The sequence below is a fragment of the Pteropus medius genome, unplaced genomic scaffold (genome assembly GCF_902729225.1).
Source record: "Pteropus medius unplaced genomic scaffold, Ma_sr-lr_union100, whole genome shotgun sequence".
NCBI lineage: Eukaryota > Metazoa > Chordata > Mammalia > Chiroptera > Pteropodidae > Pteropus > Pteropus medius.
The window spans coordinates 2,972,080-2,999,680 of NW_024340692.1; the positions used below are offsets into that span (position 1 = coordinate 2,972,080).

The following is a 27,601-nucleotide window of genomic DNA, read 5'->3' on the forward strand; positions in this document are numbered from 1 at the left end:
GGATTTAGAAAGTCACTGATGGTATGTTGCCCCAGATGGTGGGTCCTGAGCATGTCTGCCTAGTGCTAGGGCTTTATGTGCAAGGAAGAAAAGAGAAGAATGATATCATCTCATTCCTCAGACCCAAATATCCAGCCTTTGCTGATGTTTCTCATTTTGGTATTAGTTTGCTAGTGGCCCTTTATTAGAAAAATGGATTAAGCAGCAGAAGTGGTGCCAGTATCAAATATACATTGGCCCTAAAACACAGTTAAGAAAAACAAATGTCAAATTACCATTAGAGGTCATGAGTGGTAAAGGTTGCTATTAAATACTAAACTAATATAGATTGTTATATAAATTCAATTAATAGAAACAATTTAAGGCAGTGTTTTATAAACTGTATTATGCATAATAATCATTTAGTTAACTTATTAAATGCAGATTATTGGGTCCCATCCCAACTGAGATTTTGATTCAATAAATGTGGGGCCCAATATTATACATTCTATTTGCATGCAATAAAATCAGATGATTCTAATGTGGGCAATCTAAATACCAAACTGAAACAAAGTGGAAAAGTTCCTAAAAAGTACTAAAAATAGTTTAACCATATCTGTTAATTTGCCTATTATATAATCTTTAATATGTTACTCAAATTAAAGCCTTGTGAAACTACAGCAATCCTGAATTTATCTACTAAGACATCCATACACTCATATTATTTGTTGGTGAAAAATATGAAGGACTAATATATCACTCTTGAACAACTAGACATTAGGTATTCACTTTGTCATTAAATATCATTCATTTCCTTGGACATAAATTTAAAAATTACTTTTTAAAAAATAACTCTTGCTAAACTACTTTATGTGAAGAGGTATACCCATCACATTATCATGAGGTCATGAAACTTCAAGTCTTTAATCAGATATCTAATCAAAAAATCCATTTTTCTACTTAAAACACTTCTGCCTATCAATTCTTATTTTTTAAAAGGACACATTCAGAGATTATTTCAGGAAAAAAGAATTAGCATTTTGTATAAATCTTATAATTATGCATTTCATATTTTATATCTTGGCTAAAAATTGCAACAAACAAAAACCCAAGCTAAATACAAAATAAGAGAACAAAGGTTTATGAAGCTAAAGGTCACAATAAAAATAGTTCTACATCATGAATAAAATAATGACAATATTCAATGATAGTATTTGTCATTAAGTTAAACAGTGAGACTATTCAACAAGCATTTGGAAGAAATGACATTTTAAATCTGGAAAAGGTAAATTACATTTACTAAAATTAATACTCTGCAATCATTTAGGATCCTCCGAGTCAGGCATTATTGGTTTGACTTTATACCTGTTGAAACCTTTGTTACGAGAGATAAAAGAGATAAAATATTTTGTTCTATTCATTTTGTAGATATTTTTAAAATGAGAAAACTCCCAAGGTATCTATGATTTCCAAGGAAACAAAGTAACGGATTTGTTCAATATAGGATACTATTAACACTGGCATAAAATGTTGTAAACTCCTATTTTCAAATGAATGAAGAATATAGCATGATACATAACCAGTTATTTGCCATCTTACATTCAATCTATAAGCCCAGGAATATTATTTCCTATAAATAACATCAATACCTAAGGGAATAAGGGTACTTGCAAGTAGTCCACTATATGTTCACCAGAGGACCTTCTCTACTGGAGGCTTAAAAGATACCTAAACAACTGACCTATCTAGAGAGAGAACCCCACAAAAGAAAAAAAAGACTGATTTGAGAGAACTAATATATATATATATATATATATATATATATATATATACATATATATATAAAATACACTTTAATATATATTATATATGCAACAAGGCTAATTGTGTGCTTCAAATAATGGTGGGGTTATTTGGGAAAGGAGACAGTAAGTGGTGGTGTTATTCCATAGGAGAACATTTAAACCTTCATTTTATAAAGATACATGAATTGAAAATATTTTATATATTTAAGTAAATTTCTACTACTATGATAGAAATTACAATGCAAGTTTTTAATAGTTTTTAATAATGCAAGCCTTCTAAAGAAAATAGTATGAGGAACTTATACTATTTTTTAACTCATCCAAGATGAGTTAAAAAAAGAAAAGAACATTGCAATTTTGGAAGAAAAGAAAAGAATGACTCTCCCACTACAGTCAAACTGTTTCAGTTATTTTTAAATATCAAAATTATTATTAACATTTCACATTCCTAATGGAAAATTTGATTAGTTAGTGATCATTATTGCATGCGGACTTTTTGCAAGGCACTATGGTACATATTGTGGAACAGAGGTTAACAAAACATGTCCCTGACTTTAAGGAACTCAGAATCTATCTAGTGGTAACAGATCTAGTTGCTAAGTATAATAAAAGGAAGAATAAAAGGTACTAAACAGAGGTATAAACAACTCACACTGGGATTAAAGGGAGCTGTGCAATCACCAGATTTCCAGCTCTCTGTACTTCATTTCAATGAAAGCAGAGCTGCTGCTTCTCAGTTTTTCCAGCAGGGTTAAAGGAGGAATACTGCCTGACTGTGTGGGTCAGAAGTATAGACCAAAGGTCTAAAAGATCCTTATAAGGTTTTCAAACAAACCGCCCCTCCCCTTCACCCTCCGCTTTGGTGGTTCCCTGTGGAGTCAACTCCTAAGCCTTTCCAGGTTCTTCAGGTGTCAGATAATTTCTAGATAGGCAACCTTTGTAGGCACTTGGGTTTATCCTCCTTTTGTTCTGCTAAGTCATTTGCCATTTCTCTAGCCATTCCATGTCTTGATAGGTTGTGGATTGGGGTTCAGACACCTCCTCGCCTTAATGAACAAGTTTCTGTTTGTTCTTGCTTGGTTGGTTTCCAAAAGAACCATACAATGGAAATTAATCACTTAATTCTTTCATCTTAAAATACCTGCCTTGATTACATGATTACTACAATTTTATAACTAAGTCGACATTAAGAAAATAATATTAATAGAATGGAAAAATTTTAAACTCAGCTATAAAAATAAATTTTTTATAGAAAAATTTTGAACGATGTGGTAAGTTAGGTAGGATAAGATGCTTTCTGGGTTAGGAAAAAAGAAAGAAACTTTCAAGTACTCCCCCAATCATCTGAAGTAGGCCACTGACTAATTCCGCCTGAACTGAAGTACAAGGTAGTAAGGCAAAAATAATTCAAACCTTCACGAATTTGGTGAACTCTTCTATTTTCTCATTGGTTAACATCAGTTTCTTCTGTGCACCTTCTAGAGCCTGCTCACTTTGTAATGCTAATCCTTGAAGATGCTTAGATGCTGCTGTTTCAATTTCTGCCATTGCAGATTCAGTCTCATTTATTTTTGATACTAAGAGAGAAAGCTTGAGATCCTGCAAAAGACCAGTAGTTATAAGACTGTTTCATAAATAGATTTGGAAGAGTTACTTATATGTATCATATAAAGACAAGTTTTCACACCTCTACATATGTATTTACTTTTATTTGGCTAAAATTGATGGTTGTTTTTATTTTCAATAAAATATCCTGGGCATATATTCTTATATATTTATCATCAAAATTAGTTTATGCTTTTTAAAAATTATAAATCTTTAAAAACATGGAAGCCATTTCAGAGCAAACGATCTCAGCCATCAAATGGAAATATTTAATTAGTTTGTAAGTTTAAATGGACCTAAACATTATATCTATTTGTGCCAGTTATTAAGAATAGTTTTCATTTACAAGAAATTATAAAGAATGTTTCTCTAATACAGGACTACTTTTAATGTTAAACAAATTCTTAGTGTTTCATGTGAAGAAAAAAGTGTTTTTTGCAGTTATCTGAAACACTGAAGTAGCTCATGATAGTTTGGGGAAGGAAAATATTACAACTTTAAAAATGAAAGAGACATTGTTATAGGCCATCTCTAAGCTAAAATGCCCTAAAAGGATACCTTTTTTTCTAGTTCTTCTTTAGTTTTCTGATACATCTGTTCATATTGCGACTTCTCTTTAACAGCGACACTAAGTCTTTGCTTTAGTGAATCAATCGATACCTTCTTGTTGGAACACTCCTCAGTTAATGTCTTCACCTAAAGTGAAAGCACAGAGGCAATTACTATTGGTAAAGGCATTCTAGTAGTATGCCAGAAATCAAACAAATACATTAATAAGTCTAATTTCATTTATTTTCTCATAAATGATATTGAATTCAAGAATAATAAGATTTGTAGAACTCATATCATGAATAAGGACTAACAGTCCTTAAACCAATAGCAAAACCAAAATTTGTACAAAAGAAGTATGCATACTGGTATCTGTCTTCCATCTAATAATGCAATATTAATTTTAACTACATTTCCTTTAATTATTAACCTAAACATCCTTAAGCAGGAATGGTTGTTTTTGATTCTTAAACAAGCCCAATTACAGATAATTTTCAGTTGTATTCTCCAATATTACATGTACTTTTTAGAATAAAAGTAAATAATACAGCATATTATACATTTGAAAAAAATACTAGAAGAAATAGTCTTTCTTTTTCTGTTTAATGCCACGAAAGATATATAATTACTTATACAAAGATTCTAAGACTTTATCCAAAATGATTATTAGTTTAAAAATATGCAAAATTTAAAAGTAACACTGAACAAAACCTATAGGAAGTAATTATAATTTATGTGGGTGAGTTGGGGGGAAAGAGTAAGAAAATTCATATTCATTTGTGTTACTCATGTAAAATTTTCTCTCTTAAATCCATTTGAGCTAATTGTTACTTAAATTTTTATCTCCAACAAAGAAAGTAAGGGAAATGCTCTCTATGGAGTGTATAACATTTAGCAAATGCCAAAGCACAAGCTGCTTTATGAGTTGTGCAAATTGCATCTTTTTTTTTTTATCTCTTAGTCAGCAAATTGCTGATTTCTACTTTGGAGTCAGATATTACATAACTATTTTATTATATTAAGATATTATTTCAATTAAAGTTCCACATTCAATATTATATTAATTTCAGGTGCACTGAATACTGGTTAGACATTTACATAACTTAGAAAGTCTTCCTAAGAACATTGAATTAAGAGTATACAAAGACTTTTAAAAAATTGTGGTAATACACTTTTTAAAAACTTAAGATAGTTATTGGTTACCACTGTTTTCATTTAAAAATATATGCTTGATTCTATCATTAAAAAATTGTAGTTTAAATAAAATCAAATGCTGACTAAAATGGAAATATGTATCCTGGGAATATTCAATATATTTAAAATTAAACTTGATTATCTTCTCATGGTATATTTACAAATATTAAGAGAATGTGTGCTATATTATGTATAAGATTTTGGAGTCTTGAATTTTAAAACAAATAATATACTTTCAGAGCAAATAATTATGTTACAGTACCCATATATTCTATGATTATTTTCTATAAATTTTATTAAGAAAAGTGATTTTTTTTATATGTCAGGAACATGAAAATCGATACCTTTTTTTCAAGATCTTCTAACATTTCATTAATACTCTCATTACTTTCCAAATTTACTTTCTGTCGAAATTTCAAGTCTTCTATCAAATGTCTTTTCATGGTTATATCCCTCTCCAATCGCGACATCCTTGAAAGGTAAAAAAGGCATTTTATCAAAAGTGATAGAAAATACTTTCACAATGATAATACCTTACGTATTATCTCATGTTATACATACTGTTAATTTTTAAATGCTTTCTGATATTAATGAAATTGCAAATAAATAAAATAATTGCATGGGATAAATATTGCTCTATTAACATTTTGAGTACTCCTAAAATCAATAATCCAGTTGCGACTTGCTAATTATAGTATTATAAATGCATTAAACAAAAAAGGAACTCAGAAAGATTAACAAAATTTATGAAAAGTCAAAATTTTATATTTAAATTAGAGACTTCCATTGCTAAGAAAATTCAAAGTGATATTTAGAAGCCATAAAAAAGCACAACAGTGATAAGAAACAATTCCATACTTTAATAAACAAAAGTAAAATCTAATATCATGTAAAGGCACTAAACTTAGGTATGATATCTTCTAATTTAATATCATATAAGATTGAATTGACATATTAATTTGGCTTAAGTTGATAATATGTTGAGTATAAAATGGTAGATGCAGTGATAACTACTACTACTATTACCACTATAATAACAATAGCCTACACATATTGAGTACTTACTATGTGCTAGTTACTGCCATAGAGCTTTACATGTACTAACTCATTTAATCCTCACAAGAACTTTATGAGTTAATACTAAATTGAGGCACAGAGCTAGCAGGTAGAGGGGCCAGGATTCAAAGAATGTTTCTCCAGAGCCCTCACAGTTACACAATAAGCAAGACTGCTTTTAAATAGATAAATAAACCTCAAGATAGTCTGTTTAAAAAAATCAAACAATCTTTTTATCTAATAGTTTTATCTGTTAACATCACTTTTAAGTGATTTTCATGTATAATGTGGTACTGTATACATGTATGTATGTGAAATATTGATATGTATAAAATTATCAATGACAGACTGGAATTCTATCAAAGATGTTATCACCTCTAAGCTCCAGTATATTTATAAAAGATATAGAAAGAAAATAACTTGAGATTGTGAGATAGAACATTTTAAACCCTTTTTTATTAATAAACTCATAAAATATAAACTTTCTTAACCCTCCAGTTATTTTAAATACAAATTAAACTTTCCGTTTTTTCCACCTTAGCTTTATAAGCTTAGGTATTAAATCTAATATAAGGATCAATCTACGTACACATCTTTGACAAAATAATTACTATATTCTAAAGTTTTTTGTTCATAGTCTTTAGACCACTAATGTTTATTCAAAATTAAATGTTTACTCTAAGGAAAATATAACTTTAAATATTATTACTTTAATTAAAAAACAGTAACTATATTGCCATCAACTAGACTATATGTAATATTCCTTAAATTTTCATCTTAAGTAGGCTCAAGGATGAACTAAGGAAAGAAAACAATTTTTAAGTTGGTATTGTTTTTTGGGGTGCAATGTTTAATACTAACTGCCACTAGGTGGCACCAAATACAATGGATAAAAATATGAAGAACATACTTTTCATGCATTTCCTTTATGTGTTCTTCTTTCGCTAGGAGTTCATATTTCAGAGACTTCGCATTTGATGACTGTTTAGTTAGTTCATTCGTTGCATTCTAGGTTAAAAATACACACATATTCAAATATACCTTTCAATCTTGTTCTAAAACGGCATAAAAATAGATATCAAAATAGATGCCATTCTCATGAAGAGTAATAAATTTGCAGTGATTATAGTTATAATTAAAATGAACATTTAAATATTTTCAAATGCCTTATTTTATATGTTTTAATAGAAATACTGAGGCATACTAAAGTTTTTACATAACATACCAAAACCACAGAGGTACACAATCATATAACAATTGAAAACAGTACATGCAACCCAAATCTACATTTACAGGAGATGTGGATTGTCTTTATAAAATGTAAATGTGTATGTGATTAATTAAGTATTTTAATAGTTTAATAAGATCACTTAAAAATAATGCTAGATTTACTAGTAACCTGTAACAAACTCAATTATGATTACAAATGCTTTGCTGCTTTTCCCCATCAAGAGGTAGAATCCATCTCCCAACCCTTTAAATCTGAACTGGCCTGTGATTTGCTTTGACCAAAATGATGTAGCAGAAATGAAATTGTGTAAGTATCAGATCATGGGTATAAACCCTTGTAGCTTGCCCTGGGATCACCTTCTAAGAAATAGAGAGGAAAAGACCATTTGGAGAAATACTGAGGTACTCCAGATGACAGCCAGCTGACCAACTGCCAGGCCCATGAGTGAAGCTATCTTGGAACTTCCAGGCCAGGTAAATCCTTGGTTTAGAAGAATGCAGGCATATGAAGGAACCCAGAAGACAGCAGCAAAAGGACTGTCCAGTCAACCCATTGGATGATAAGAAATAATAAATTGATATTGTTTTAAGCCACTATATGTTTGGATAATTTCTTAGATAGTAATAGATAACTGATGAGAATCTAATTAATACTAAATAGTTCCTAACTTGAATTTATTAATAATACTAATTATTATTTATATATACAGCTTTTTGGTATTCGTTGTCCGTGCAGCCTAGGAGCCAGAGGTAGTAATTAGAGTGTTAGGACCCCTAACTTTCAACTTTGACTCAAGTTCCAAGTAAACATGTAATCTGAGAAATGACTTAGGTTTTTTTGATATTTTGGTTTTTCCAGCTGCAAGACAGTATTGATATACATTAATTCATTTGCTAAATTTGAAAGTATTAGACTAATATAAATATTATAAAACATGATAGCTTTAAAAATATTTGAAGTAGTTATTTCGCTAATGTTTCTAGTAACTACAATTGTTTTTATTAAAATTATTCCTAGATTTTACTGACTCATGCTAAAAAAATATAAATCTGACAAGAAGAAACCATTAATCACACAATGTAAATATGTCAGCTTTAGACAGACTTTAAATATCTGATTGGTGTAGCATATGTAAATAAAAATTTTTGAAATAATTTTACAGTCAACCCAATGGGTCATAAATAATAAACTGCTGTTGTTTTCATTTTTATACTAAATATTATATTAATTTTTTAAAAACCCAAGGTTACCTCAACATGGAAGTGTATTGAATATTAAAAGTTTTGAAAAGCGATGAATAGTGTCTTATTTCTAGCAATGCCAGAATAAGAAGTTCCACACTAGTGAACTTACCAGATAATTGAAGCTTTTCTTTTAATCATTAATCTTAAATTCTTTTTAGAATGATTGTTCATCATTTAGAAATATATACATCTACAATTACATTAAGCTAATAGATACTTTATTAAAGTGATATTATATTATAAATATTATTGTTATATTATGTCATATTACTATATATATTATCACAGTATCATTATATAGTGATGCTTTTAAGAACTATTATGATATAAATGGCTACTTACTCCTACTCTAAATGGCCTGGACTGCTGTTTTTCTAATTTTGTATTTTTACCTTAACATTTTTATATTTTCTTTTTTTCTTCTGTCAATCTGTTGATAATGATTTCTTGCTTCTGTCAATATTTCTGTCTAAAAACAATCATCCTGCCCTTTTAATTTGCATACCTCTAATTTGCTGCTTTTGAGGTGTTTTCTGCTGAGAAGTTAAACAAACTTATTAGAGTTGTATTTAAAATAAGAGACAACAGGCAGTAAATGAAGTCTGACAATATCTTCAGTGGAATAAATTAAACGGATTTTAAGAGAGCTGTTTGATTATTTTGTTTTTAGACTTACAGCTGTTATTTTAGGTGTCTCCAATGCTATAACATTGACTTCTGGATAATCGAGACATTACTGAATTATAGTAAATAAAACAATGCCAGCTTGATATATACTTTTGCCAGAATCTCTAAATCTCACAACTATTTCATTTGACACTCAAAAATCCTGTTTTAAATCTCTGGAGAAGTTAAGTAATTTCCCCCATCAGGTCTTACAAGAAGTTAGGGGACAAAGAGTGATCAAAACCCAGTCCTCTGACCCTTTTCCATTTCCTAATACATAATATTTATCTGCAGCATGACTTAACATTGTAAAAAAACACATATTTCAAAAATGTCACAATGGTGAGAATTCATCCCAGTTAAAACTCTCCTAACTTTATTAAATATATATTTTAAAATTTTCATAGTGTAATGGGTATGAGCACAGACTCTAGAACCAGATGGCTCGAGTTCTCATCTTAGCTCTTAGTAGCTGTATGGCCTTGGACAAGTAACTTATTCATTCTGTGTCCCAGTTTTTTCAAATGTAAAGCAGAGATAATAATAGAACTTATCTTGCAGGGTTGAAATGGGGATTAAATGAGTTAATATTTGTGAAAGACTTAGAACCAGCCTGAAAATAAATTATATATGAAGAAAAGTAGTTTAAAAACTACTGTTTGTTATTAATTTGATAGGAATCTGGAAGAGAATGTGATTTATACCAAAAAGAATGCTTTTAATAATAGGAAGTCAAAGAATCACAAATGTAAATTGGAGTACTATTAAATCCAGATTGTATAAAGAATTATAAATTAAACAATTAAACTAAATATAAATAAATGATATATATATATATATATATATATGTACACTGGAAGGAATTTATATGTCTCTAAATATTTTATTATCTATATAAAGTTGGGTACCTTGAGGAAATGTCTAATATGGGTAAAAATGAAGATATTGAAAATGTACAAGTACTCTAATTACTGAATAAACCATGTACATTTGAGAAATACATCTAAGAATTTACATAGAAAAGTCTATATTATTCGGATAAAATTTAAAAAGATGTATTTAGACCTTTTCTTATGCATAAAAAGATCAACTAGAAAATAAGTTATTTCTTGGTAAATTATTATGTTAGCAATTTGATACCTGTTATGGGCTTGTGTTCCATCAAAATTCATATGTTGAAGTCCTAACCCCAGTACCTCAAAATGTAACTGTATTTGGATAGGGCCTTTAAAGAGGTAATTAAAGCAAAATGAGGTCCTATGGGTGGGCCTGTTCCCATAAGACTGGTGGACTTACAAGAAGAGGAGATTAGGACACAGATCACCCAGACTGAAGGACAACCACATGAGGACACAGCAAGAAGGTGGCCATCCACAAGCCAAGGAAAGAGGCATCAGAATAAACCAAACCTGTAGATACCTTGACCTTGGACTTCTAGACTCCAAACTATGAGAAAAGAAATTTCTATTACTTAAGCCAGTTGGTGGTATTTTTTTTATGGTAGCCCCGGCAAACTAATACAGAGTCAAACAGAAATTTGTAGTAGCAGAGAGTATTATATATTTAAAAGTATATGGTCTTGTAGGATATTTCCATATTAAAACATGAAACAAGACAAAAGTAAAGATTTATCCTTTTTGTCCCTATGCAGCCTGATCAGTGTTCTGGGACTCCAGGCTTGAAATGGACAATGTCACTTCAAACTTATGTCAAGTGTGGTCTAAATTGCTTTAGGCAGTCTTGGTCTCACCTTTGTGATTCCTCCAAAGTGAGAGAGAGATTTATCTGTGTGTAAAAGCTTATACATCACGGGAAACCATAATGCAAACAACATAGATATTTTTATGGGCCTATTATTACCAAAATTAGGTTAGACTATAGGTGCTAAGTAAAACTGAATAAGTAAAATGTAAATCAACTTACAACTACTAACAATTTAAAAAAATTTAGAAGTCAGATTGGACATTACTAGATATAACATTCTATTTTATTTTGGTGAAAACTAATGTTAGGCTCATGAGGACTTAATTATAAGAATCACAGAATATGAATAAAAGTGTCTGTAGTAGATAAGACCAAAGAATATCTCAATGATTTTTAACCTCTATATAGAAACCTAAACACTAAAATATTCTATTTATAAATTTTATTCCACTGTTTCAGAGACAGAAACACATTTTATGAGAAGATATATGCACTCAAGCCTACAAGATTTTTTTCTCACGTTTCTCCTGTGTAAAATACTTAAACTTATAAAACGTAGTGGCTGGAGCAAGTTCTGTACATAAACACTATCTGAAGAAGATGATATTCAACAAGCATCTAAATTCATGACTGTGTATACCCGATTATTATTAATAAAGCAAATACTTTCAAGCAATGATGTATTCATTTACTTTAAACTTAATCCTATTTTATCCTATTTGTAATTGTTCATTTAAAGATATTATTGGAGAGTGCATATATCACATCTGAATTGAAAACACCTATTTGACAAGTCATCGTTCTAATATCCTCTTAACATCACAGTTACTCAATTCCTAATGTACTCTGTGCATTTTCAACCAGAATTTTCTTTCTAGTGCCTCTCATTATAGCAATAGTACCATATACACTGTCCTTCTAGCTTCCAGCTACCAATCCCCAATGAAGAAAATAATTGAATACACGAGGAATAAATGAGCTTGTTTTAAGTAGCGTGCAAATTAATTTTCCAATTAAAACTCACAAATCTTGTTTCTTACAAGATAATTCTATTTCAACTAAGGTCAGCCTTACTTTTAAGTTGTTGACAGTTTCATCTGGACTTAGATAAAATTATTTATAAACAAAAGGAACACTGCTTTTTATTCTCATTCTCAAGTTTAACTTATTTAAATCTATTAAACCAACCCACCTTTGCTCTGTACTCCCTTCCCTTACTTTATTCCACCTTCCTCATCTCCAACCAACAACAACTAAATAAAAATAGCAGCAAGTGTGTAGAGGGAAACATTCTATTTATGTTGGTTGATACATTACCTGTCTGCAAGAAATTGTGTTCAGTGGAGGGAGAAATGGGGGGGCAGATTGAGTTGCTGAGTAATGGAAGAGAATGACAATGTCCAGTTTCCTTCATCTCTTAAGTTAGGAAATCATGGTATGTTATCATTTTTTTCAGAGACTAGTATTAGGAATTACTAGACAAGAATCTACCAGGCTAAAATAGAAAGACCCATCTTTCTATCTTGAACATAGTACACATAATTTTTGGACTACTGATGCATAATTTACCTTATTACTGGAATTAAATTAGAATTGATATAAACACATCTTTAAGGATTCAATAACTCAATACATGTTTTCATCTTTAATAAAGTATATATTCACCTTTAATTTACACTGCAATTGCTTAATTTCCAAATCCATGCTTCTTGAAGGACCAACTGATGTAATTTGTATCCGTGGGACTGTTACCCGGGAAACTTCTTCTGCCAAACTTGTAATTTCAGATGAGGACTCCAATTTCTTTAGTAAGTCTTCTTTTTCTTTCCGAAGCTCAGCCAAATCCAAATTTAGCTTCTTTTTTAAAAAAGAAAATAAATATAAATATATTAAAAATGTCATTCCATTTAATCTAACAATTATTGCCATAAAATTCTAAAGGTAGAAAAATGTTAAAGGAAATAAGTTAAATTAATTATAAAAATAGTTATTATAAGAACTTTTTAAAAATTATAACCTCTAATAGTTTTTAAAGGTCGTATGGCTTGTAAAGGTTAAAATAAAATGGACCAGCTACACTCAATAGCTTTTGATTGGCTGGTCTTTACTCATGATGTGCTGTTTCTTTGCCTTCACGTATACATGGGTGAGCCAGGGATTCACATACTTGATAACCTTGACTTCAGGGCTGATGTACTTAACTGGTAAAAGTCAAGCTGGAGTAGGACCGGATAACAGATGTTAGTTGTTTATTCCACTGGGTAGGTCTTACCACCCTCTACAGCAGCCAAAATGCTTCTCATTTAGCAACATAAACGTTAACTCCAATTAGCAGAAGAGGCTTATTAGAGATTTAGTTCAAATAAATAGCATACAAACACATTCACTCAGCCTCATGTACTTGATTGATAGTTGACAAGCCCTCTTTGTAGTGTTTGAGGTAGACTGCACTAAACTCTTTACATTTGAATTTCTAATAACATACTGGTAATTTTTTTATGAAACAGTGTAAAAGAAACTGTCTTAATGTTAGCCCTTCTCACACCAATCTGTAGTCAGCAGAATGCCACCAAGCTGTAATGGCATAACAACTCAGAGCTTCTTAAGAGGATACCTGTGATACTATTTTATTATTCCAAAGAAGCTTATAATATGGCAGTTTAACATAAGGAACAATTAGACAAAATGGTACTGAAATCTCTCAGAAGGGAAAAAACCTGTCTTTGCTAAGAATTCTAATTAGAAGCAGCAAGAGATGTAGCTAACATGTACAGAAATGTAAATATGGGACATAATAAGTTAAGCATTAACACTATATTTCAACACAACTTCTAGAAACTATACAAATAAATCTATAATTATGTATACATTTGTGTATGCATGTACAGACTGTTAAATATGAATATTTCAGATTGGATTCAAAACTAGAGCATGATATAGTTGGTATTAAACTATGTTTTGGTGAAATAAAAAATGTTTGGTAAAAATTTCTTTGGCTATATATATATATTTTAACTTATGATCTACAAGTATAGCTCTATGGAATCTCAGGAAATTTTCATTCACAAACTTTCCTGAAGAAAGCTAATAATTAATATCTAAAAGCATACTCATAATTTCCTTAAAACTGAAAATCTTGGTTATCATCCAAGCTCGAATCCGACTCCCTCTTTGTTTATTGATTCTCTATGTCCGGTCAATTGTCAGGTTCTATAAATTCATTCCCTTGTCACTTCCTTAATGAAGACTCTCATAATCCCACTGAGAGTACTGTAATAACACATCTCTCCGCAACCAATCTTTCTCTACTTTCAAACCATCTTTAATACAACTTCCTAAAACTACACTGACCTGCCGTTCCCTTATTCCAAAACCCTTCAAATTTCCTCACCCATGTAGCGTAAAGCTCAGATGTTTGTGATTACATAAAGCTAAGATTTACCTTCAGTTTGTGTTTTAGTCAGATGTCACTTGAGGTCAAATTGGCCTGCCATTTCCCAAACCTGTCTGCCATTTCTACGTCAATGACTATATGGTGTTTCCTTCTGCTGAATTCTCTCCCATGCTTAAAAGCAGCTTATTATTTCTCTTTTATGAAAAATACTCTATTCTTCACCAAAGTAGCTTTTCCATTCTCTTCGTACCCAAAACACTGTGCCTGTTCCTCAACCTCAATACCTAGTAAATCCTTGAGAGAGGACTATGTCTTTGTTCACTGTGTATTCTCCATAGTATCTACAAACAATGCCTTCTGTATAGTAAGAACCAAAAGAAAGTTTTCAGAAACTCAAGTCTCCCTATTTGTATCACAGATGGTGCTAAAAAGACACATTAATTTCAGCTGGTATTTATAATCTTTCTATTAGTTTATCACTATATAAATTAAAATGTACTTTTATTAACAATGTAATATTATTAGCTTTTAGTTTAGTATGCACTAAAGCATTTTTCGATCCTGAAAATTAATGCTCTGCATCTAAATTAGACTTTTTGAGATTTTAATTCAGTCTGACATAACTTATGGTTACAATTCTAGTTAGGTCTCAGGCAAAAAAGAAGACTAAACTTTGATGAGGCTCTTTTCTTCCTATAAACAGCCCCAGTGGCTTCTCTCATTTGTTAAACTTGTATGCCATTAGATTTCTGTCTATTCCTTCCACAGTGGCAGGTCAGACACTATAAATATATCCTTCATTGAGGAAAGACCAAGCCAATAAATATGTTTCTCTAAAAGACATATATATGTAGATTTTAACTTTATTTAACAATATAAAAGTTTAAATGAAGAAACACTGAAAATATGGAGACAACAAATCCAATGACTTATGATATATTAAAATATAGATCATGTTTTGATTAAATAGTACTTTAAGTCTACAATCTTTAAAACATATTTCTAATATTAGTTATATATGCCTCAAAATGCTACACAGCACCTGTAGAGGAAACAGGTCATCAGTTTAGAATCCTTTGATTATCCCTTAGAATTTTGGACAAATAATTATGGCTCTATTACTGACTTCTTTCAGTTGAAAGATTCTATTTCTTATTTGAGAAGTGCTATAGATGACACAAGAAGTAGAAATAACTTTCTTTGTTTACACTTGGTTTGGCATGTGAGACAATTCTGTGGTGATCTTGTTAGAAAAATATTGTGCTCTAAAATCTACCAATAATTAAGATTACTTACAAAATTGTCATTTTTTAATCAAAACCATGATTCCTATTTCTATCTTATTACATTTCCATTTATAACCAAAAATTTTAAAGTAAATACTTGAGTCATACTAAAACCATAAATGATAATAAAACACATGGAAGAGTCATAATTTCTGGATTCTAGTTTTGGATCCACTGCTTACCAGCTGAGTGATGCTGAGCAGTCATTTCACTTCCTTTCCTCACAAACAGAGACGATGCTGGTTACCTAACGAAGGTAACTTTGAGGGTAGAATTTCCTTTCTTTTTCCAATTATTTATTTATTTTTATTACGGTGATATCAGTTAATGAAATCCAGTAAGTTTCAGGTGTACAATTCAATAGTAAGGCATATATATATTGCATTGTGTGTCCACCACCCATAGTTAGATTTCTTTCTGTCACCACATATTTGACCCCTTTTATCCTGTCTACCTCCCGCCTCCCCCCTCCTCTCCCCTGTTCCCCTCTGGTAACCACTAGACTATTGTCCATGTCCATGAGTCTCTGTTTGTCTTGTTCATTTGTTGCTTTTAGGTTTATATCCCACACTAAGTGTTATCAACTTTTTCTGTCTGGCTTATTTCGCCATGTTGTGGCAAATGGCATTATTTCATCTCTTCTTATGGCTGAGTAATATTCCATTGTATATATGTACCACAGCTTCTTTAGCCAATCTATTGAAGGACACTTTGGTTGCTCCCATGTCCTGGCCACCGTGATAATGCGGCTATGAACATCAGTGTGCAAATATCTTTTTGTATATGAGTTTTCAAGTCTTTGGGGTGAATACCCAGTAGATGGATTGCTGGATCATATAGTAGATCAATTCTTAGATTTTTGAGGAACCTCCATACTGTTTTCCATAGTGGCTGCACCAATTTGCAGTCCCACCAGCAGTGTATGAGGGTTCCTTTTTCTCCGCATCTTCTCCATCACTTGTTAGTACTTGTTGTCCTGTTGATAACAGTTATTCTAACAAGAGTGAGATGGTATTTCATTGTGGTTTGATGTGCATTTTCCTAATATCTAGCACAGAATTTTCTTAAGTATCTGTGACAGCACCCAGTACATTTTAAATCTGCAGCATTATTGTTAGCATTATTACCTTGTGGTAAATGCTACCATATAGTTTGAGAAGTTTCTTAAAGGCTGAGGACCTGGCTTAATAAAACCTTTGTTTTTATATTTAAATATATATGATAATCTTATAATTTCATATATATATATATATATATATATATATCTCAACATCATATATATATATATCAACAATATATATATCAACAATATATATATCAACATATATATATATCAACAATATATATATCAACATATATATATCAACATATATATATCAACAATTTCATATATATATATATATATATATATATATATATATATATATATATATATCTCAACATAATAATCCCATAACTTCTTTTAGGACAGAAACCTTACTTTGTCTTAATTGAGAGTTATTTGATCTTATTTAGGATCCCTACTAGGCTACAAGCTCACTGAAGGCAGATGTAATACTCTTTTTATGTCACAGTACTGCAATCCCTCCACAATCTTTTAAAAGTTCATTTCAATTTAACCTATTTTCCATTTAGGAAAAAAAAAAAAGTCAGCTCGCTGCCAGTGTTAATTTAATTTTACATAAACACACTCTTTTGAGGCTGAAGCAAATCTGACTGGTTTTCAATGTGAAAATAAAATATTAAAAACTGTTTTTAGAGTTATTTCTAAACAGAATTTGTCTCTAATACTAATATAACAGAAATGTATACATAAATTAGATTCATCAAATGAATCTTTGGCTAACAACAGTTCAGGAACGATGTTAACATCATGCATAGGAATGCTACATTTTCTAGGATTTGACATTTTCAGCAATCGAGAATTATTATATTTTATAAATGGAAACACCACTACTAAAAACAGAATTCTGTAAACAGAATGATGCCATTTGTTTCCAAAGACACTTGATATAGAGCGATGAGAAAATAATAACAGTGAGATATTATATGGCAAACTTTGGGGGTAAGGTCGAGTTATCTTGGGGTAAACGGTGCAGCCACAAGCACCCCCAGTGAGTATTCTTGGGGCAAACAGAAAATGGATTAAAAGTTGACTTCAATGAAAATAAGTACTGAGATTTGTATTAATTTATGTGTAGTCAATTACTCTAACAAAAGGTTATAAAATAGAACTTAACACTATAAAAGTTTAAAACTAGGCACTAGTTATTAATTATTTATTTAAAAATAACATTAAGGAAGCATAAGTCTCTGAAAAGGAAACAACCCTCTAAGCAACTGTAAGAAGAAACAAGAACATATTGGAAAATTCATTCTGCAGTAATGAGCACTGCAGTAGGCAGAATACTCAGATGACCCTCAATGATCCACATCCCTGTATAATACCCTTCACTTGTATGTGGATGGGACCCATGAATATGATGGGTCCTCACTTCCATGATTACATTATTTGCATTATGTTATATGCAAAAGGAATTCTGTAGATGTAAATTATGGCCCCCAGTCACACCACTTTGAGTTAATCAAAAGCAAGATTATCCTGGCTTCTCCTGACCTAATCAGGTGAGCCCTTTAACAGAAGCCCAGGGGCCATCTCTGAGGTCAGAGAGATTCACTTGCTGGTCTTGAAGAAGTAATTTGCCATGTTATGAAAGAACTATGGATGGGGCTATAAGTCAAGGACCTAAGGAAGGCCTCGGGAGCTGAGAATGGTCCTTGACCAGTAGCAAACAAGAAAATGGGCACCTCAGTCCTACAACCACAAGAAACCAAATTTTCCCAAGAAACCCACAAGCTTGGAAGAAAAGCCTGAGCTCCAGAAAGGAAGGCAGCCTGGCTGACACACTGATTGTATCTTTGTGATACTCTGAGCAGAGGACCCCACTAAGCTGTATCAGACTCCTGACCATGGAAACTGAGGGAATGAAGGTGTACATTGTTTCTAAATTGGTAAATTTGTAGTAATTTGTTTCGTAGCAAGGAAAATTAATATGAGGCCCAATTTTTAAAAACTCCACCCCTTTCTTAAAGGTATTCCTTGTTCCCTTATTGCCACCCTGCCCTACTTTGAGCAAGTATCCTGAACCCCATAGTGAATAGTGTATAATATCCTCATTCTAGTTTAAATTTCTTCTCCTTATCCATGTTTGTGTTCATTTTATTTCTTCAATTTCTTTTAAAAGTTTGTTCCATTTTCTATGCTAGAAATATAAATTGTCTCTACCAAATCTGCATTTTGTAGTTTAATTGCCAAGAAAAATCCTCTAGCCCGAAGCTTCCTTTTGCTGCTTTCGACAGTAACTGTGGAATCCCATGAACAGGGCAAATAAGCGTCCTTGACGTATTCTCCCTTGTGGTCTTACATGGGAGTTCATTAATGAATTCCTTTTATTCTGGGCCTCAACTTAACATTTTCTGGAAGATTTTGAAAAGAATATCTAGATTCAGAAACTGAGTTAACCTATCATTTGTTCTTCTTATACATGCTATGCAGTAGGAACTGTACTAACTCTGTGTTTTCAAGGATTATAACAAAAAGTTACAACCCTTAGGTAGCTACTGGTCTATATCCTAGAAATATGTAACAAAAAACTGCAGTAAATAAATAAACTCCAATAAACTGAGGAAATAAAACAGAGAGCTAAGGGAACGGCTGCTGCTTTCAAACTCTATCTGGTAAATGCTGGTTATAGCCAGTCCCCTTCCATGTTCTCTTCTGATTTGTTTTGTCAAATGTTTCCTAGGAGCTGCACAGAACGTTAAAAACCACAGCCAGATCTGCAACCACCCTACTGTCCAATTTTTACTCTACAGAAAGTATCACCAGAACATGGATGAAGAAACTGAGGGCAGCCCTGGGGAGATAGAGAATCCCTTCTTCAACAGGGAGTCTCTGTAAACATTTTAATGTTCAAGAATGAATTATTAGAAAAAAATAAAACAGAGCCCACGGAAAATATTCCACAGCCCAAGTGAAAAGAAGTAAAAGAAGTAAAAGGCTTCTGTGAAAAGAAGTAAAGAGCTTAGAAAAAAATTAAACCTAAAGAAATAATTTCCCTAATCACCCCCAAACAATAAATTTTAGATACTTTCTGATCTCGATGAAAATATTAAACATCTGTCTACTCAATGGTGATGATGCTAGCCGTGGCACATGTCATGAAAATGCTTTGAGTATTCAACTAGTTGAGGAGCAGTGCTCCAAGGAAAAGGAATGGGATGTGGTACAGATCTTCACTTCTAATAAGAGATGGATTCTGACCTAACATTTTCTTCTGAACAGTAACTACAATATAGTATTGAAAGACACTGCTCAGTCCTCCCCACATGTTTTTTACCACTGGATTAGAAACTTAAAGTCATAAACCATTTAAAAAATTTGAAAAGCATTTTTAGTTGGGATAGTGGGATCTGAAAAGTAGACACATGGAAATTCTAGAAAATCCAGCTAAATGTGAGGTTGAATGTCAGGGTCACAGGAGCAAAGTTTCTGAGAAGTCTATGGAGGAAATAGTTGGTGGCAGAAGGATGCTTTGCAGTCCATGTTGGGGCAAAGGTTAGATGTCAAATGTTGGAAAAGGTCAATCAGTAACCAGAGTAAAAAGTGAGAGCGTCAGTTTCCATCTACAACAATAGTGGGGCCTGTTATTTTTCTTCTTTTGAACCCAAAGTCTTTGACAGTCAAAGTAGAGGAAAACAATCATTAAGTGGGAATAGTCTGTTTCCAATTATTTCACCTAAATCTTTAATCTTGAATTCAGCATAGGACCGAGAATATTGAGTAAGGCTACTTCATGTTGATTACATAAATAAGTTGATTTATATCTCCCAGTCAGATTGTTTTGGTTCGCACTTAAGTAGAGACAGCAGTTTTGAAATCTTGTTGTGATTTTTAAAAATTATAATAGCATAATTTTGTTACCAGAATTATAGCAAAAAGATTGGAGACAAAATTCTAGTTGAACAATATCTATGTGAATTCTATAGGCAAGAATGTCCTAGAAAGCCACCATGATTTTAATGATAATTCTCCTTCCTGTGAATAGAATCACTATTCTTTCACTGGGAATATTATTCTTTTACAAGGAATAAAACTAAAAGAAATAAAATTCTCTATGTTGTACGTGTATAAGACTAAAAGCACAGTCACTTAATTAAAACATTATATGAGTTACAAAGAAAATTACACGGGTTTCTAGGTCACTAGCAGAATATTTTCCATACAAGTGCTTATCTACGAAAATAAATGGTTCAGATTAATAACTCTTTCAAGTTAGTAACAAGTGTTTTAAATTTAAAGCATGAATTTTCCTTTGTTTTGATAGTTGAGATTTTTTTTAAAAAAAAAAATTAAAAATTAAAAACCACCCCCCAAAAAAAAGAAAAAAGAAAAAAGATCTTAGGCAGAGATGAAATTATTTATGTAACAAAATTTCTTATGAAAAATACACTGAGTTATTACATTGCTCATTTATAAAACCATTTTCTGACAAATGCAGTTATTAAAAGCCTACAGTATGTTTCACTAAATGTCAAGCAAATGAAGGTAAGATAGAGGACTTTTTACCAATGCTTTTGCTAGTAGTTAGACTTCAGTAGCCTTTAGAGACCATTAAGTACCCTTTGGCTAATTGGCCAATGGTAGATTAATCCTCTTTTTATTCTAGCAGCACTATTTTAACACCCTTTACACTCTGTCAGTGTAGTGTCTGAATGACAAAATAATATTGTGCATGAATAATAAGCAGAAAAGTTAAATTAACATTTCATGTTTCACATGCCATACCTATGTGTCAGAAGAACTTTCTTTTTAAGTCACTGACATTCAACTTTTTTAAACAATCTCATGTTGACATCTTATTGAGGTGAATCTTCCTAATTACTGCTAATTGCCTATCAGGAAAAAACTATTCATGAAGTGTACTTGTCTAATACAGATGAACCCAGCTCCAATGTGCACATTAAAGACAAAGCATGATACTTAAGGTGCTACTTTGTTATAAGGTCATACTAAATATGGTTTGCAATTAACAAAGCAATTTTTTATGGTACGGAAAATGCCAATCTGTCTTGATGCGTTCAAATTAGATTCTATCAAAGAAATATGGATATCTGCATATGGATAAGAGATATGCTACTCTCAGTAACATTTTCAAGGAGTAAAATTAATTCAATGCCCTTATACTTTGTAATGTGAGTTCTAGGTAATGCCCAATTAAATAATTATTTTATAAATATGTTTGAATATGATTTCTCAAAATGAAAAGCAACACTATTATTTCAAATGTCAAATTGTGTAAAAGTTTATTAATACTTTAAATTCTCAAAACATCCCCAGATACTAAAAACATTTAGCATGTATCTTTTAATTTGTTTTAATAGTTTTGACATTATAGGCATTTATAGTAAATATTAATCCATGTGATATGAGCAATATAGTGTGTTTCAAAATAATCTGAATAACTAAACTAATGAATACAACTGGACTGGAATGAAACCGCATCATTTAAACTTCTGTCCCCACAACTATGGAAAAAAAAATCAGTAAGAACGTATTATAACTTAAGTTTGGAAAATTAACTAATACAACTGACTTTCAAATATTCATAGAAAAACAATATTTGATATATTCATAGCAAGAAGAACTCAACTGTAGGTGTTATTTCAAATCATCTGTTCTAGTTATGAAAATAAAAGCTCCCTCAATACATACCAAATTCTAAGTACAGAGACAGATATTTGGAACCAAAACTATATTCAGACAATATATCATTACTACCATAAGATTTTTTTATTGTTCATATGGTAATATTATCAGTTCCGTTTCAGCCCTCTTAGACATTTGATCGACACATGACATTCTTACTAATGACCATCAAAAGTTGTAACGCATTCCCATTCTGATTCTCTTCCCTAATAGGAATGCGATAGTGTCATCTGATGTACCAAAAAAAGAAACCAAACGTTTTCTAAACTCTTCTTTTTCACTCTCCTTCCCCTGCTTTATATAGCTTAAATTCAGCTAATCAGCATATAAATATCTATTCTTCACATGTACTGTATACACATATCCTCTTTAATTGTATTCTTCCTCCACCCTTTGCGTCAATATTTTTTCAGTTATTTAAGTTTTGTGGGGTCAGGAGGAAAAGAATCCATCCTAATTAAACTACCAAAAAAAACAAAAAAGGAAAAAATAAGTAAATATGCCAAATCATCAAAAATAATAGTTTGTGATATTAATACTATATTTATATCTAAGTAAAGAACAGCCATAAAATTTTAAGTAAAGTTATAGATAGTGATTGAGTTATCAGGAACAAAGGCTATCAAAACCTAGAACATCTGCAGAGTCTCATAAAGATTGCCTCATTCTCTTCTAATTAAATTTGATTTTCCTAAGCAACAGATTTCAAAAATTTTCTGATTGTTTTTCCATCCCAGTGGTGTGACATTACTTTTTATTGTACTATGTTTTATTGCATAAAAAGGCCTTCGTGGACTGGCTTGAGGAAATTAGTTCACATGTAGTATTGTTACTAAATGGAAGTGAGGATCTAGACAATTAAAAATTGCTCATAATACTTAATTACTATATAGACTTCAAAAGAAAGGCATTGATATTCATAATAAAAAATTAAAAATTTTTTGCCTTCTAAAAATTTATAATAGACCATGATATACTTCTGTAATTCATATTTTATAAGATAAAGCATTTTCAATTAATAAGCCTCTAAAAAGCATGTATATGAACATTAAATTATTTAAATTACACTGGAATAAATGAATAGGAATGATGCATTGTCATGCTGATATAAAATATTACCAACTGTTTGGGTAATAAACCCAAAGGTTAAAGATCATCATGTCTAGCTCCAACTTTGTGTATTCAAACTAGTAAAATGATATACATTTCTAAGTATGCACTAAATATAAATAGCATCTTACTACTTAGGAATTGAAATGTTTTACTGATAGGGTCAATACTTAACTGTATGTCTTTCCTCAGATGTACTACATCTAAGCTCTGCAAACAAATTACTTGGATGAAAGCCGGCTAGGGAATTTTAAAAATCCTACAACTCATTACAAATTTAACAGCAGCAGTACTAAGTCTTTATATGATGTTGATTAAATTTATAAATATACCCCACTAGAATTCTCAAGAGAAACAATAATGGTTGTCTCTATTCCCTGTGTAAGTTTCATAAGGTTCAAGAGAGTAAAAAACTGGACATTTCTTTAAAAAAATAGTTTTCTTCCAATATAATAAAAAGTTATCAATACCACTTAAAATGGGATTCCTGAAATTAAAACATAATATATGTGAAAATTACTTAAAAAATTACCTTTCATGGCATGGAGTCAAAATTTCTTTTAAAAGATTAAATAAGAGATTTACAAAGCTTGGACTTAAGACTATATTATTCAAGATATTTCTCATAGGTTTCAATGAAAAGCTCTTTTTTTTTACACAAAAAATTTCACATGGTAACTTCTTCCACCATCTTTCACTTTGTTTTCTATTAAGAATTATCTTCTGTTTATCATTATTCTTTCAAGTAGTAAGGCTTGATCTAACAGAGTAGTCACTCAATGAATTATCTGATTCTCAGTCAGCTGTGCTGTGTGAAGTATTATGATTCATATAGATCTCTGGAAAGAGAGTGGTCTGGAATTCTTTTTATTTTTATTAATGGAGCCAGTTTCTCTGCTTTTCTCCTATATGAGTGATTCTCAAAGAATATATACTACCTAGATATGTATTTAGGAAATAAGGGTACTTTCGAGTACCACAATGATAGACACTGAAATGAGTGAGAGCCAGGAACACCACATGGACTGCAATGTATAGCTAAGCCCTACCGAATAGAAACTGCCCTGTATCCTGCATGATTTTCCAATTTCCTGCCAATTATTCATGTAGATAAAAAAATGCATATAATAAAATAAACCTAAATCCTAACAAAAAATTACATATAACAAAGCAATTCTTCCTATGGTCTAAGAAACTTACAAACCATGTAAATCAAGGGAAGACTGGAAAGATGAGGAAGAAATCCCTTTCTTTTTTGGAGTCTAAGCTATAAGGATGTTAACTACATGGCCAATATCCATGACCATGGAGAAAGCTAGTCTGAGAGGAGGAGAAGTGAGATAAAGAGAAACATTAAAGGTATTTGAGAATCTGGCTCCAGTTATCACTGCTCTTCCTAAGTTTATTCTCTTCAGTTCACCCTTTGATTTTGTGAGCTTTTTTTTTCTTATATTTCAATTCAGTTTCTGTTACCTGCTACCAAGAAAGTCCTGCTAACAAAGCCTTCTAAGAAAAATCCAACAACCTCTTCTCAGTTGTCCTATTTTCAGTTCCTCAATGGCATCTGACACTTTTGACCAACTCTTTTTCTTGTTAAAACTTTCCCTCCCTGTTGCTGTATAAAAGCACTTTCCTACCTTCTCCTTCTCTGACTCCTCTTCTGCCCATACATCAGATACTCCCCCAAACTTATCTTGCTGCAAAGATCTGTTCCACCTCCAGCATCCCTTCTCTGGGATAACGGCATCAATAGGTTTCTTTCTTCATTTTTATGAAATATTTCAAATATGCAATAGATATACAAAGAAAAATATAATGAATGCCTATATATCAACCACTCAGCAAAATAATGTATTACCAATACAGTTGAAGGCCATGAACTTTCTCCTCTGACTGACCAGAAATAATTGCTATCCTGAATACCTTTGATGTTTATCATTCTCTTACATTTCTTTATACTTTTAATATGTGTATGCACTTCCAAAAAAAAGTATAGGGATTTTAAATATTCCTTTTTCACTTTTTAATATCTCTAAATTTTACACTCAAATATCCTACTGCCCACTTGATAGCTTCACTTCAGTGACAAATTACCACTTTGTACAGTGGTAAGCTGTCATGTATTTTAGCCTCTAGGGATTTATATTTCCTTTTTGGGGATGGAAGTTCTAGTATTCATTTATAAGAATATTTGCTATATTTATCCAACTTTCTTGGTGTGCTTTAATATGAAGTCCCCACCCCCAATATCCAGTATATTATAATATAGTCTATCATCAACTTTCTAATTACTTTAATTACATTCCTGGCAGGTATCATAAATACCTCACTTTTTTTAACTCTCTCACATATGACTGGTCATCAAACTGTATTGCACCACTGCAAAATATCTTAGTTTTTTCTAACTCTTTTTACTTCTATCAGCATTGTCTAGATATTTATCATTTTTTGCCTTGATAATTAAACAATCTCTTTTCTAATTGCTTACATTTAATCTCTATTCTCTCAAACTTGAATCTCAGTCCTCACCGTACATCAGAACTATCTCAGAGCTTTTAAAAACTAGCAAGAGGCAGGGACCACCCCTAGATATTAATTTACTTGGTCTAGGGTAGGGTCTGGTAAGTATTTTTAAAAGCTACACAAGTGAGGTAGTGTGCAGCTAGGGTTGAGAAGCACTGACTATACCAGATTACTCACTATTCATATTCAAACCATATCTCACCTTGAGGCCTTTTCAAGATTTCCACCTTCTGATAGCTTTGTTCCACACACATTTCAAAATCAAACCAAATTTTAAATCTAAAGCCAATGCCACCTTATTCAAAAGCATTACTAAACAACAACAGTGATAAATGACTGTCTCTCTCCATTCATGTCCATGGTATATTTTACACACGCACACACACACACATCAATCATGCTATATGTATCACAATTTCCTTGTATTGTAATACTCATGTCCAACTGCTCTATTACTATCTTATATAGGACAAGAATCATGTTTAATTTGTTGTTAGATATCCCATTATTAGAGTGCCTTTCATGTGTTAGGTGCATTGAACTAACTGAATTGTGGCAAATATAAACACTTATCTATGTGCAAACCAAACTCTAAAATATATGCAAATTTAAATATAATAATCCCACAGTGAGAAAAATGTTATAATTTGTTACTTCTAGGCCTGTTGATATTTTAATGAGACATACTTACCTGAAAGTATATTGATGCAAAGAATGAAAACAGTACTAGGAATATAAGACTGTGTAATATAACATTGTTCATTATAAACAGAAAATAAATTTCTAACAAGTCACATTTTCTTAATATTTTCTGTGGCAAGATCACAAGTGAATTTGAAAACAAAGTATAAGTATGATTTTACAGTACACAGTGTTCTAAATAATAATAGTTCCTTACAAAGTCTAATATAAGACACAGACATTCTGTTAACAAATATCGCTTGGTTCATCTAGAAGATCGGACATAGGAATAAGACAGTCACGTCCAATTCCACATGGATTCCAAGCTCAGATCCTGGTTTTTGCACAGTTTACCTTGCGAACATGATCCGAGTGACATTTCACAAATTCCTGGATAAATGTTGCTACACTCTGCTTGGAGAGAGACAGGCTATGTCATGCACAGATCAATAATAGCGCTGTGTTTCATCAGCCTCAAAAATCAAAAGTGCTTCATCTGGCAAAAGCCATGGCCCTAGAGAATCTGACATATATAAACTGAATACCCTACAAGGAATGTGTAGTACACAAGCTATTGGGGTAAAATAAAAGAAAACTCTGGAGATTAGCAATGAAGTACAATAAGAGAGTAATTTTCTACTTCGTTATTACTAGAGGTGTGAACGCAGATCACAAAAATGGAAATTAGGCTATTTAAAATTCTGCAATGCCTGACAGAAAAAAAAATGGGTCCAGTACAATGTAATGCCTTCAATCTTTCAAATAATAGCTATGTAAATAAATATAAACCAAAGACAAATGTAAG

At 31.4% G+C, this 27,601-nt stretch overlaps 1 protein-coding gene across 5 annotated transcripts in view; it reads right to left on the bottom strand.

Annotated features, from left to right (window-relative positions):
* The window catches only part of CNTLN (centlein), a 255,643-nt gene that overhangs the window by 24,514 nt on the left and 203,528 nt on the right, over positions 1 to 27,601 (bottom strand). For all 5 annotated transcript variants that reach the window (XM_039870922.1, XM_039870887.1, XM_039870754.1 and 2 more), the window contains 5 exons: positions 12,699 to 12,890; positions 7,099 to 7,196; positions 5,477 to 5,603; positions 3,948 to 4,085; positions 3,198 to 3,383 (listed from right to left, as the gene is read on the bottom strand). In XM_039870922.1, the coding sequence (XP_039726856.1) occupies positions 3,198 to 3,383; positions 3,948 to 4,085; positions 5,477 to 5,603; positions 7,099 to 7,196; positions 12,699 to 12,890 (741 nt within the window). The remainder of the gene's footprint in view (positions 1 to 3,197; positions 3,384 to 3,947; positions 4,086 to 5,476; positions 5,604 to 7,098; positions 7,197 to 12,698; positions 12,891 to 27,601) is intronic.